The sequence below is a fragment of the Perna viridis genome, chromosome 2 (genome assembly GCF_037379345.1).
Source record: "Perna viridis isolate PV_CMFRI_1.1 ecotype Kerala chromosome 2, ASM3737934v1, whole genome shotgun sequence".
Taxonomy (NCBI): domain Eukaryota; kingdom Metazoa; phylum Mollusca; class Bivalvia; order Mytilida; family Mytilidae; genus Perna; species Perna viridis.
In genome coordinates, this window is record NC_142446.1 from 16,362,583 (window position 1) to 16,376,197 (window position 13,615).

A 13,615-nucleotide genomic window follows, 5' to 3' on the forward strand; every position below is an offset into this window, starting at 1 on the left:
TTTAGTTTTATCAATCATGCATACATCTTTTGTAGTTTTACTATTTTGACTTTTTACTATATGACCACTTGAAATGTAATGATTCATTGAACTTGTGAGAATTATACAGAATCCCACTGGTACAAATTCAGATATCCTGGTTTATATTGTGAAAATTCCGAATTTTAGATATATACTCTAAGTGAGTATGATTCCAAATTTTCCTGACATTAAAAACTTAACATTATTATTGAAAGTTGAAAAATAGAATTTGGAATTCCAATTTGCATTAGTTAGATTTGGATCCTACTGGATTCCAATTTTTTCTGTAATAAATACATTTAGACTAAGTACATATATACCAGTAGATATTATTCAGACATTATCACTTTGTATTTTATTATCTATATCTTCCTTTAATTTATTATTTTAGTCAAGATAGATTGTATAGTATCAGAATGGGGACCATGGAGTTTGCCTTTTGGATTTGGAACCAAGACTAGATCAAGAACAATAGAGAGAGCTCCAGCCAATGGTGGTAAACCATGCCCTGCATTGGAACAAGAAGCTCCTGCTAGTAAGTCTTAAACCAGCGAATTTGGATGAATTTTGAAACCACAAGTTTTAAGATGTCATGAAGCTGTCTGTGAAATATATCTGTATAAGTCAACAGCCCTTTTCATGTCAATTTTACTCTTTTATTATCTACTTCAAGTTTTATAGAAAAAATAAATATAATTTTGATTTGATTTTTGAAAAAAAAAATCATGTTGTTTTTGGAAGAAATTTAGTTTGGAGCCATTTTTTGTGTTTGGACAGATTTCCCTTTCTATCTTGAATCAACATTCTGTTGACTTCTCAATCAAACTGTCTATCAGTATGCTCTCCCAAACTCACAACCTTTAAGGAATAAATGGTGTAAAAAATTATTTTCTTTGAAAGAGCTTTGGTAGTTCTTGTTTTTTTTTTTTCAAATACCTTCAGAAATTTAAATACTGTAAATTCAAAAATTATTGTGAGCAATAATTATTGCAATTAAATTACTTTAGTGAAAATTGCAATTTCAATATTTGCAAATTTGAGAAAAATCCAACACTATCGTAGTTATGTTGAAAACTCAATGATGTGTGATTAAATGTTTGTTGCATTTTTCACAATAACAAAAACATTACAATTTCTGAACTTACAGTAAATAAGACTGAACAGATTATTATAGAAACATTGTAATATTGTAGGTAATTTCAAGGAATAGATTTTAATTTTGCAGTTTCTGTTAACTGTCATTTGTACTAAGTTCTAAAAGGCTTATATTTATTAATTTTCTTTCAGCTATAACTCCAAACACAACTGCTGAAAATATGATCAAACATTTTGTCAGAGGATATGACAGTTCAAGAGATATTCAGATTATCATAGATGCCTCTGGTAGTATTGGAGAAAGTGCATTTAGATCATCACTGAAGACCTTATATGACTTGCTATCCTACCTCTGTCCATCACCAGAACCATACAAGAAAGGTGGCAGTAAATATAACCAATTAGGCATGATGACATTCTCTACTGGTGTTAGAGATCAGTTCCATTTCGGCGAGAAACAACTTCTGTCTGAAATCAAACCAGCGGTGTTGAACACACCATATGAAGCCAGGACAACATGTACTGGTGATGCTATTAAACATGCAGTACAAAATATGAAGAGAGGTAAGAATGTTTGAAGGTTTTATTGGAATCCTAAACTCATATGAAGAGAGGTAAGAATGTATGAAGGTTTTATTGGAATCCTAAACTCATGTGAAGAGAGGTAAGAATGTATGAAGGTTTTATTGGAATCCTAAACTCATGTGAAGAGAGGTAAGAATGTTTGAAGGTTTTATTGGAATCCTAAACTCATGTGAAGAGAGGTAAGAATGTATGAAGGTTTTATTGGAATCCTAAACTCATGTGAAGAGAGGTAAGAATGTATGAAGGTTTTATTGGAATCCTAAACTCATGTGAAGAGAGGTAAGAATGTATGAAGGTTTTATTGGAATCCTAAACTCATGTGAAGAGAGGTAAGAATGTATGAAGGTTTTATTGGAATCCTAAACTCATATGAAGAGAGGTAAGAATGTATGAAGGTTTTATTGGAATCCTAAACTCATATGAAGAGAGGTAAGAATGTATGAAGGTTTTTTTGAAACTCAAGGGATTTCAAAGAAATTTAATAGAAAGTTTGGGGCATCATACGTAGATGTGCATGAAGGTATGTACCGGTAGTTTCTGTCAGAGGACTCAAAAGAGAAACAAATCCAACGGGGGATAGGGGTACTTTCTTTGTGAGCTAGTTCACAGAACTTCTAGTTATTTTTGGATCAACAACTTCAATAAAGGAGGATAAACAAAATTTTCTACCTTTATTAGAAAGCATTGCAGTCAATTAAAACTTATTTAAATAGAAATTTCACTTAAGCCAGCTGGAATAAGTTTTTGGGTTTTGTGACTCTTTGTCATCTCTTTTAGGGTATCATTACTAATTTTTTTTACCATATCAGTATAAGTAAAAACAAACTCTGCCCCCTCTCTCTTGAATTTTAAGTACTTAAACAAAGCATTATCCTCACCTCTGAGAGGAAAAAGGTGGGTGAAAAATTGTCTTTCTTTTTTATTATTTTATGCAAAATAATTTACGATAAAGAAATTTACTACCTTCATTGCATATTATTTATACTGTGAAATTATTTTCAAAGAGTATAAGTGCTTAGCTTTGTGTTACTTGTTTTACAGCACGAAAGGGTGTGAAGAAACAGGTACTGTTGCTCACCGATGGTCTATACAACTGTATTAAGGGTGGTAAGAAACATGACTTTGATGCATATGCTGCTTACACAGAAAAATGGGCTGAAGAATTAAAGGAACATGCTGAAATATTCGGAATGATGATTGGAATCGAAGGTCAACTTGGTCAAGAAAAATTATCTAAACTTGTGTCTGCTCCTCTTAGAGACCATTTGTATTCTGCTAGAGACTACCATGATTTCACTACTATGGTGGAGAAAATTAAACAATTGTTAGTAACCACAGGAATGAAATGTACCTGGATTAACTAATTAATTTAATGATTTATGTATTGTTTACCTTAATAAAGAAGGATATTGTTAAATTTTGTTATTTAAAATCCCTTAGAAATAATAGAACTACCATGATTTTTATTGTCGTATGCCTTGAATCGATAGAGGGACATGGTTATAGTAGCCTGCCATCATAAAGCTCCCCGAAACTGCTTGTCAGATTTCTTCGTTATTTGATAGGATTTGTTGTTACGAAGTGTAAATGTGCATAACATTTCGCTCTTTTGATTTGACAGTTTTTGTAGGAGCTATTTTTCACAATTTCATACTCATTGAATTTTGATACTAAAATTAAATTATAAGGAATGAATGTTATATTTTTTGGTCTGTTTGAAATATTAAACATCAACCACACTTGGTTTAGTGTGCACCATATAATTGAGGTTATTTCAGGTAGCCTGAAAACACAGTCAATACTCATAAAATCATTTTGGTATCAAAATTTGACTAGTAGATCATAAAAATAGATTGATGACGTCACGGTCACATTACAAAATTTGATCTATGAGATGATGGACACAAATTTTTATCCAATTAAGAAGATTGTTACTTCTGAAATTAAATTATTTGTAACAAGTCTTGGTAGTAAATTTGTAGAAAAATGTAATCGGGTACTACATAAGATACTATTCAGACATTTTTTGCCTTATTTTACTTGAATCCAAATTAATTCGGAATTCAAGCACATGTAATACCTTGTTCAAACATTATGCATATTGTTGATAGCAAAATTCAGGGACTATCAGATGGAACATCTAATTATAGTTATACATTTAAAATACAATTTAAGTCCACTTAAGTAGAAGTTGTTATACAGACAGCAGATTGATGCAGGCATGTCAAAAAACTTCTTATTCAGAAACCACATAACCAGTCTTAGTTTGTTATTTGGTTTTTGGAAATTTGAGATGAAAAATATATCAAGATTTTGATGAATTGATGCTTTGCAAGAGTCATCATTCCTGATTTGATTGATTAAAGCGGGAGATGGAAGTGTGATTTTCTCCAAAATACAGAAAGGACTATGGTTCCGTAAAAATATGGTGCCTCACTCCTTATCAATTCAAGTGACCACACCAAATTCAATCCCATCATTTCTTTTGTGGTACTGCACCTTGAACTACAATTTCAAAGAGATGCATTCATTTATAGTCAAGTTACTGTCCTGACATCATTTAAAAGCTTGTTTCTGGCACCCGATATATATAAGTGATTCAATAATAACCCCCAAAGTCAATCCCATCTTTCTTTTTGTGCTATGGCACCCTATGGTACAATTTCATAGAGATTCAGTCACAATTCATTGCTATTGTCCAAAAATCACAAAAAAGCTTGTTTATGGCCTATAATTTGTTAACAGTTTGAGTTACAACCTCAAAATTGATTCCAGCCTTCCGTTTGTGTTATGGCACCTTTTGGTATAATTTCATAAAGATCTATACACTTATACTCAAGTACTTGTCCAGACGTGAAGTGTCTACAGAGGATGATAACAGCATGATAAAATCAAAGTGCTATTAGCACTGGAGGTTTTTGATTCTTGTGAAAATTGTACCATTAACAAAGTTTCCAACACTGCATGATGTAATATAAAACTGTGATAATACATTTGCATTTCCTATATCATTTAGAATTTTTTTTTCCTAACAGTAATATGTATAAATGAATGTCAATCATTACTATTGATTTCTGAAGTATAAATTTTAATGGATAGTTAAACAGTATTCACACACATTTACAAATTTTGTCCATTTTGCCTTTATCCCAATTTTTTAAACCTATCCAAAAGTTAATTTGCATTTACATTCAAAAACTGTTTTAACAGAGTATTATTCTACACTGCAATTTTACTTAAATAAAACCAATTTCAGCTTAGCAAAATAATTACCTTGATAAAAATTATAGATTTTCCAAAACTAGACACTTTTTATCAATTTGAATTTTCCGACGAATTTTACAGGGTGCTCTCAACTTCCTATAAATATTAAAGATAGGATGAAGATTTTGACTCATGGTTGTGTTAAATGGAACAGGTTTAGCACATTTAATGCTTCTTGACACATCACTGCAAGAACTTCTTTCCCTAAATGCAAATTTATTACTAAACATCTTTCAAGACCAAAAACGAATCCCTCAAATCTTCATTTGATTTGACGACCAGATTTTATTTCTATTTGCCAAAATAATAGAATATTTATTAAGCTGAATAATTACCAGAAACATAATTAGAGCTTATAAAAAATGTATATTTTTGTGTAGTGTTCAGAAATTACTGACAGAAACCTGTGACATAAGATATTTTGATTCTGAAGGATCAAAAACCCCAAAAAATGTGGTAACATAAAAATCCTTCCAGTTAAATTGATTTCAATTAAATCTAATGAAGCTTTGAACTTAAATGAGAAGCTATTATGGATAAGTTAGAATTTCCCATATCAAAGAAGCTGTTTATTAAACACCATTAAAATGATAAAGAAGCAATAAACCTGTACACAGAATTTTTAGCCTGATTCTGTCCTTTGTTCCTAAAAGACAAGGGTTAGAAGTATCAAAATAAATCACAATCTACAAAGCATCTTTGGAATCTTGTTCAGTTTCATACAGATCCATGCGCTTTTACTGAAGTGGTTTTACAAAATCCAGGAAAATGTTGATTTTTGGCAATTAATTCCTGAACAATTCAAAATAAATGACCAAACTATATATTTTTCTTTCATCTGTGGCAACATCCCTTCAAATAAATGGAGTTTTCATATCACAACTCATACATTATGCAAGAGCTTTTTGAAACTAAGCAGATTTCACATTTTATGAGTAACTCGAGAAAAGCAGAGGACACTTACTGTAGCAGATGCACCTGGTCCATGCTTCCCAGTTTTTAGTGGAGTTCAGGTTGCTTATTTATTTTGTCGCTTTGTACATTTTTTTATGATTATTTCATGTACTTTATTGTGTGTATCTAGTTTCTTTGTTAAGTTGTTACCCTCGGACAATGCTGTTTTTGATTACTGTTAGAATCATGATTTTCAATACACTTCCACTCGTTAGTGTCTAGACACTAAGAAAACATTTGTTTGTGGTCCCTTCAATACCAGCCCTCCTTGTGTGGTTTAAAACCTTGTGGTACAATTTCACAGATCCATAAACTTAACTAATATTTAAGTTATTGTGTGGACAACAGAAAAATGTTTTTTGACACCTTCTTACCTTCGTCATCCAAGGTGGTCCAAGTCACAACCCAAAAAATCAATACTAGCCTTTCTTTTGTGGCAGAGATCCTTCTGATAGTTTCAAAGAGTTACATACACTTAACCTCATTATTGTGTGGAAACCAAATGTCTGTGGATGCTGACAACAGCACAATACCATTCTTAACCTTCTTTTATGTAACACCATTTATATAATCACATTTAGGGGCATGTGTTACTGTAACCTTTCTTCAAACTTAATAAATCATTACAACTACACATATGTGAATAATTAAGTATAAATTTTAATTATCAAATTATTTCATTGTAATGGGAGACATATCATGGTGTTTCTACATCTATGATGTCAACAAATTTCCGATGATGATGTGACTTACATTAGGAAAGTTGAACGTCAGCTAGTATGAGCTTTTATCAGAAGAACAATAGAAAAACAAGGTGAATGCCCATCCAAAAATTCTCTAAAATGTACTTAAACAGATCTCAAAGAACACACTTCCTCCTTCCTTTGTTATACTACAACCAAGTTAGTGACTGAGAGGAATGAGGATGCATGCTGGGAGATAGAAGTAGTTAGAAAATATACGGTAAGCAAAATGTCACAAAAATGTTTCGCATCAATTATTTCTAGTGTTTGTCAAATAAATACAAGTCATAAGCAATCACATTTAATCATAATAAACAAACATCAGTGTTACATGATTAAAACAGAACAATCCTTTATACAAGGTATACATATTTTAGATGTCTCAGATGTCATGAATCATCTTTATGGTCTACAAGTGCTGATCTTATTCCAATTTTCTGAAGTTCTTCAACTAATTCACCACTTTTATGCATCTCTACCAAAACATCACAACCACCAATAAATTCACCATTGAAAAATATTTGAGGAATAGTTGGCCAGCTACTGTAATCTTTTATTCCTGTGTAAAAATAAACACAGCATCATGTTAGTGACAGAGTGGGAATACATTTTGAATACCTTATAGTTGGTGCTTAAAACTATTAAGCAGTGTAAGCTTGCCCACTTGACTGCCAAAGTTAAAACTGACAAGTTAATATAATGAATGGCAGAAAAAATACAAGCAACTAAAGTCAGTCACCTGGTAATGCAGTTGATATCTAAGAAGCTGCATAACTATCAATAATGTATGTCTCTACCAGTTTTTTACAAAATGTATATACTTGAGACAACATTTTGACTAAATGTAAACAATTTTCAAGATATTGTTAAACTGTAAACAAAAAGCAATGCTGAACACAGTGCAGTATGACTACAGCATGTTCAATCATAATAGTAGGTTGAGCAACATGACATTTTAAGAATTAACCACATGCAAAGAAAGGTAGGTGGAATTAATTCAAAATTTTATAATATACTTTGCACTTTCTACAAGTGCCGCTCCGTATCACAGTGGCCTACTATTGCATGAATGGTGATTTGACATTTCTGAATACTGTTGTTGCATGGAAACATTTGACGAAATCTTTGTTTACAAGATATTGAAAAGATAATAAAAAAACTTTGAGCCCACAGCATGTTACAACTGCAGTGGTCAAACCCTGAACAGTTAGGGCAAGTGAGGACAAAATATTAGTTTTTCACATACTTAGTCATAGGGACTTACAATTCATTATGGACATAACAACATAATAATAGACAGTAGAGGATCCAGAATTTTTTAGAAGGGAAAAGCACTAATAGGGACCTATATTGGTCTTATACATAGTGATTCTTTCTATATAATAAACTAAAATTGGTATGCATCATGTATACTAGTTTACATGACCAACCAAGTTATACCTGGTAATTGTCAAGAGTCAAAAAGAAAGTATCTTTTCAGGGTGCAAAACTCCTAAAACAATCAAATGATTTTTTTTTTAAATGGCACCATCTACTGATACTTATCCTACTGAACATTTTTGCAATAAAGATAAATGCTGTTGTTTTCAAAAAAACTTCTAAAGGGTTGTAACTCCCATGAGAATGAACATAAAAATCCCACCACAGATGGATCTTATCATGTTAATCCTTCCTTGCAAGTTCGATTAATCATCAATCAATGAACTTTTTTTTTCAAAGGAAATAATTCCTAAGAGGGTGAAAATATTTTCCTGAAAATTGCACCAGTAATAGATCCGGTCATACTGACCCTTTTTTGCAGTTTGCAATCATTTTCTATTTAATAGGCAAAAACAGTCAAATTAATAAAAAGTCTTAGTTTTCTTCTCTCTGAAATTTTCAAACAAATGCAATAGAGTAGTTCTAACTTCTGAACCCCACCCACTTTTGGTTTCACTAATACACAGCTAAGCCATCTGAGTCTCACAAAATTAAAAAAAGTTGATAACTTGTAGAGGACTTTGAGGTCAACAACCATATTTCATTTTCAATACATTGGCACTCATAGTTACTATGTTTGACCTTTGAAAAATGGCCCATCAGAAAGTTTTTGGCTAGTGTCTTGTTTGACCTGGCAGAACCATTAGTGAACAATTTGTATAGGATCTTTCTTTCATCACAGTTGATTGTTAGTAGAGGGCACTGATGTCAACAACCATTTTAACTTTTAAAATTTTGGCATGTACAATTTTTTAGGAGTTGATCATTGCAGGTGATTAAACATACATGTAACCAACAGTAAATTCTTCGTAGAGGTTTTTCCTATGTCATTCATGCGAAGATGGCAAAATTTACCATGACTGGTAATGTAGAAGCAGTAAAATATGCAGATAAATGTGTTTCCTCACCTTGATACTAAGATTATGAAATTCTGTGCAAAAAATTAGAAATTTTTGGTTGCAATGAAATTAATAGCTTTGAAATTTTTTAGATGATATTTACAAAACAGGACTCTAATTGTTCAAATTGGATGTACTTTATCTGATGAATTACCAATCAATTATGATGTTCCTCAAGGATCCATTCTTGGGCCTTTATTATTGATTGTTTATCTAAGTGACCTACAATATCTTAATAAAGAGCTGCACTTTAAGCCCATGATATGACCGGTGCCCATTTAACTAGTCCTTATGCTTTTAAAGAATTTATTTGATCAACTAGAAATACTGTGAGCCCTGTCAAATACCCCCCCCCCCAAAAAAAAAAGTAAATAAAAAATGCACAAAGAACTTGGCACTATCAAGGCTACCTCAAGTTTAATTAAGTTTGTTGTCTTGATTTTTCACCCATACATTTCTATCTTGTTCAAAACACACTTTTCAGATCAGATTACCAAGTACCTTTTATATTTATTAGTCGACCATCATTACATATGGTCTGTTTTAAACAATTTTTTCAACGAATAAAATTTCTTTGGCTGTTTCCAGCTTTTTTTAAAGAGTAAAACTTCATAACATGGAAATGATTTGACATATATATAAATCAGAAGGGAACTTAATTCAATATATATGAACAATTCACCAAAGTTTCATAAAAGTCAATGAAAGTGTTTTTGAGTAATTGTGCGAAAACTTGAAAATTCTTCTTTTTTAAAGTATAAAAATTCATAACACGGAAATGATAAATCTGAAATTTATAAAAATGGAAAGGGAGCTTAAGATATGAACACTTCGCAAAAGTTTAATAAAAGTAGGTGAAAGTATTTTTGAGTTATTCAGACCTGGTGAAATCATTTTTCAACCTGTCAGCATTTGGTCCTGCAACGTAACAAAATCTGCTGGAGCGAACAATTATCTGCCAGACAGAAAAAAATTTGCCTCGATTCAGATGCCATCTTTAAACCGAAAGTTCCGGTTGAGGCGTGTCTAATAAAAAAACGTACTAGACATCTGGTCCAGAAATCATGCAAATTTTACCGGACCAGCAACTAAAAGTACCGGTTATGTCCAATGGTCTGACAAATTTCGCCATGACTGGTTATTTCCTGAAAAATTGAAAATACCCCCTTTTATTAAGTATAAAAATTCATAACACAGAAACAAAAAATCTGAAATTTATAAAAATTGAAAGGGAGCTTATATCAATAGATATGAACAATTCACCAAAGTTTCATAAAAGTTGGTGAAAGTGTTTTTGAGTTATTGTCCAAAAAGTAGAAAATGCCTCTTTTTTTTTTAAGGAAAAAAATTCATAACATGGAAATCTGAGATTTATAGAAATTGAAAGGGAGCTTACATCAATAGAAATGAACGATTCACCGAAGTTTCATAAAAGTTGGTTAAAGCGTTTTTGAGTTATTGTCTGAAGTGTTGACAACGGACGGACAACGGTATACCATAATATGTCCAGTCTTAGATGGGCATATAAAAACTGTAACTGTGATTTTTATGCTGATGACTCAACTATGTTGTACAACCAAAAGTACAGGAAGACTTGAATCAGAATGAATTACTAAGTTGGTATAGTAGAAATGAAATGTTTATCAATATTGGAGTAAAAAAAACTGTATGGTTATTTGGACTAAACAAAAGATTTTATCAAAAAATAGTGCCTCTGAGTTACTGATAAAATCTAAAGTACATGTACTAAAGAACTCAGAATGTGAAAAATTATTAGGAATCCAAATTGATCATCCACTGTGCTGGTGAAACAAGTAAGCATTGTATGCTCAAAAATTTCAAGTAGACTTTATCTTCTGTCTAGGATTAAAAAGTATTTAAACTTAGAAACAAGGAAAATGTTTTACTCAGGATATATTCTGCCATTAATTGAATATTGTAGTTCTATTTGGGGCAATTGCACAAAAGAAAATTTATGTATATTAAGACTACAAAAGAGGGTAGTTAGGCTCATACTTGAGTTTATGCAGATTTCGGTACCCCATCTAATCCCCTCTTTAATTTTTTAGGTTGGCTAACTGTTGAGAATAGAATTATATTTCACAAGTGCCTATTGTTTTTCAAATATTTAAATGGGTTAGCTCCATCTTATTTAGCAGATAGAATAATTTTTTTCTGAATTAAATCCATATCATTCAAGAAATGCCATAAACAATGCTCTTTTTATTCCTAATCCTAAGACAGAACTATTCAGACATACTTGTGTTTACTCTGGCCCATTATCATGGGAATACCCTCCAAAATGAAATACATATAAGAAGTGCAAAAGGAATAAGTCTTTTTAAGCAGAAATTAAAAATCTTCCTAATGGAACGCTGGGCAAAAGAATAATTCCACTTTATTATTATGTACTATTAGGTAAAATTATAAATTTGTTGCCATGCATTAATGTTTTATTTAATTTACTTGTATTAATTTTGTGGCATTGAAATTAACCTTGTAGTTTTGTTTTTGTGTGAGGGTCTCTGGGAAAATTAGTTATAAACTAACTCTGCTACCCTCTTGAAATAAAGTATATTATTTTAATATTACTTATTATTACTTATTATATTGTACATTAAGACATGCCTTTTTGAAGGTCAAAAGTCACAAGAAGGAAGGGATTAAGTAAATTGTGGGTAGAGTCTAAAATGTGTAACCCGTATCCAAAATTGAAGTCAGGTATTTTTGTTATCTGTACAATTTTGATGCATATTTGAAATTAGAACATCAAAATATTGTCAACATATTCATTGGTGATAAATTAATAATGCGTAAGACTCTGTTTATGAGACTTTCTTTTTCATTCTGGACAAGATTGTCTCTACTCTTAGCTGATATGGGGATTGACACTAGGTACAAAAAATGTACATGTATGGTCCGAATTCTAACTTAATCCCCTCTTTTTTAAATCAATACAAAATATTTCAAAACTTAATCCAAAGTCTTTAAGTGAAGATTAAACCTCACAAAAATTTCAGAAAAGCGTAAAATTTGGACTGGAAAAGGAGAAATAGTCAATTATTAGTATGGTATGGTAATTTCCAGTTACACATTTTAGACCCATTGAAATCAGAAAACCGATCGAACAAGAAATATTAGAAAATTCTACATCATTTTCTTGACTAGAAATGAATTGAAACAGAATTTTTTACATCTCATGCAATTTTCAGTTCTTAACATACTGTAACAATGAATATTATAGCAAAACATTATTTGGGTATAGTTGGTACACATATTAGACCCTACATGTACCTAAATTGTGGTAAAAACACTTGGGAACTTTTATCCGATATGGACATAAAGTAACTGCTGCATTATAGTGCTTTCAATGGTATGCAAATTAGCGAAAGGAATTCATCATGCATTGTACATGCATACTTTTTTGTGATTGAATTTAGGTGCCAATCAAAAACACATGCAAAGACCATAACCTTAAATGGCTTTATCTGTTTTAGTGATTATTCCCCGAATTATGAGTGACAAGAAAGTTGAATACTACAGCTCATTAAAGTTATATTCTTACCTTGCCTCAAATCTTGGTCAGCAAGCACATTGTGAGATTTAAAATCTACCCCATGCATCTGTAGACACTGCACCACTAATCTACTAAACCCACACATGGGAGCATCCGGGGTGCCCTTCATGAAGAGCACAACTTTGCCATCTTTTACAAGACCATCAATGTGTTCTTTACTTCCACTGTTTTGTGAGTAAAAAGCCAAAAGCCGACAATAAGTTGTTCTTTTTTCGGTATTCAACAAGGATGATATTGACTTTCGTAATAGCCTATTCATGATGCTGACAAGGTCCTTAATTTTAGCTGTCCGAAAATACCTTCGGGAACTCTCGTAATTTTATCAATAATACAAAGATAGAATCAAAGAACAGCATATCCGGTGGCGGTTCGTGTCAACACCAACACCGACATGAGTGAAAATTCTGAAATTATTCAGCAACTCCACCAAGCTGTTGTTAGCGACAGATCTGATATTTTGCGTGCATTCATTTCTACAGTTGAACAAAGTAGTTACTGGTTCTCAGTGCGGTTTTTCTTTAATACTGTTATGATTTTTAATTTCATTATTACTGAATTTGACTTTTGAGTTTTGTTAGTTTTGAGTCTGGCCACAGGAGCCTGAGACTGAAGCTCTCACATATATATAGGAGCTTTTTATAGCACACATGGGATCTAGGGGTAGGCCAGAGCATCAGTGAGTACAGTAGCTCAGCTGCTAGTTGGACACACTCTGAATTCTTCGGTCAGGTATTCCGAAGGCTGGGCTCTGTTACATGTTCCTCCAACTACTAATATACATCTGCTAGCAGAATTTCTGTTTGTGGCGGTTATGCAAAACCAGTAAGGATATTCAAGACCATAAAAGCCTTCAATCATCAATACTATTTTCCTTTAACATGAAAAAAATGTTTGTTGCAGAACAATAATTTTTGATTACCCACATACATGTATTATTTTCCATCAGCACCTGCATATGGAGTTTTCATATTACAAATCATATGTTATGCCAGAACTTG

The 13,615-nt window shown here is 31.9% G+C and overlaps 3 protein-coding genes across 4 annotated transcripts in view; 2 read left to right on the top strand and 1 right to left on the bottom strand.

The window, feature by feature from the left end:
- The window catches only part of LOC148623824 (uncharacterized), a 96,328-nt gene extending 93,210 nt beyond the window's left edge, over positions 1-3,118 (top strand). For both annotated transcript variants that reach the window (XM_088565989.1, XM_088565990.1), the window contains 3 exons: positions 413-556; positions 1,309-1,680; positions 2,743-3,118. In XM_088565989.1, the coding sequence (XP_088422115.1) occupies positions 413-556; positions 1,309-1,680; positions 2,743-3,065 (839 nt within the window). In that variant the 3' untranslated portion in view covers positions 3,066-3,118. The remainder of the gene's footprint in view (positions 1-412; positions 557-1,308; positions 1,681-2,742) is intronic.
- A 3,832-nt stretch (positions 3,119-6,950) lies between these two features.
- Positions 6,951-12,925, bottom strand: LOC148623825 (glutaredoxin-related protein 5, mitochondrial-like). The gene is made up of 2 exons (XM_088565993.1): positions 12,606-12,925; positions 6,951-7,221 (listed from the first exon to the last, which is right to left on the bottom strand). The coding sequence occupies exons 1-2, from the start codon at positions 12,874-12,876 to the stop codon at positions 7,052-7,054; spliced, it is 441 nt and encodes a 146-aa protein (XP_088422119.1). The 5' UTR covers positions 12,877-12,925; the 3' UTR covers positions 6,951-7,051.
- Positions 12,926-12,970: 45 nt separating this feature from the next.
- Positions 12,971-13,615, top strand: part of LOC148623826 (uncharacterized) — a 31,594-nt gene continuing 30,949 nt past the window's right edge. The window contains exon 1 of the mRNA XM_088565991.1: positions 12,971-13,105. Within this exon, the coding sequence (XP_088422117.1) occupies positions 13,009-13,105 (97 nt within the window). The 5' untranslated portion in view covers positions 12,971-13,008. The remainder of the gene's footprint in view (positions 13,106-13,615) is intronic.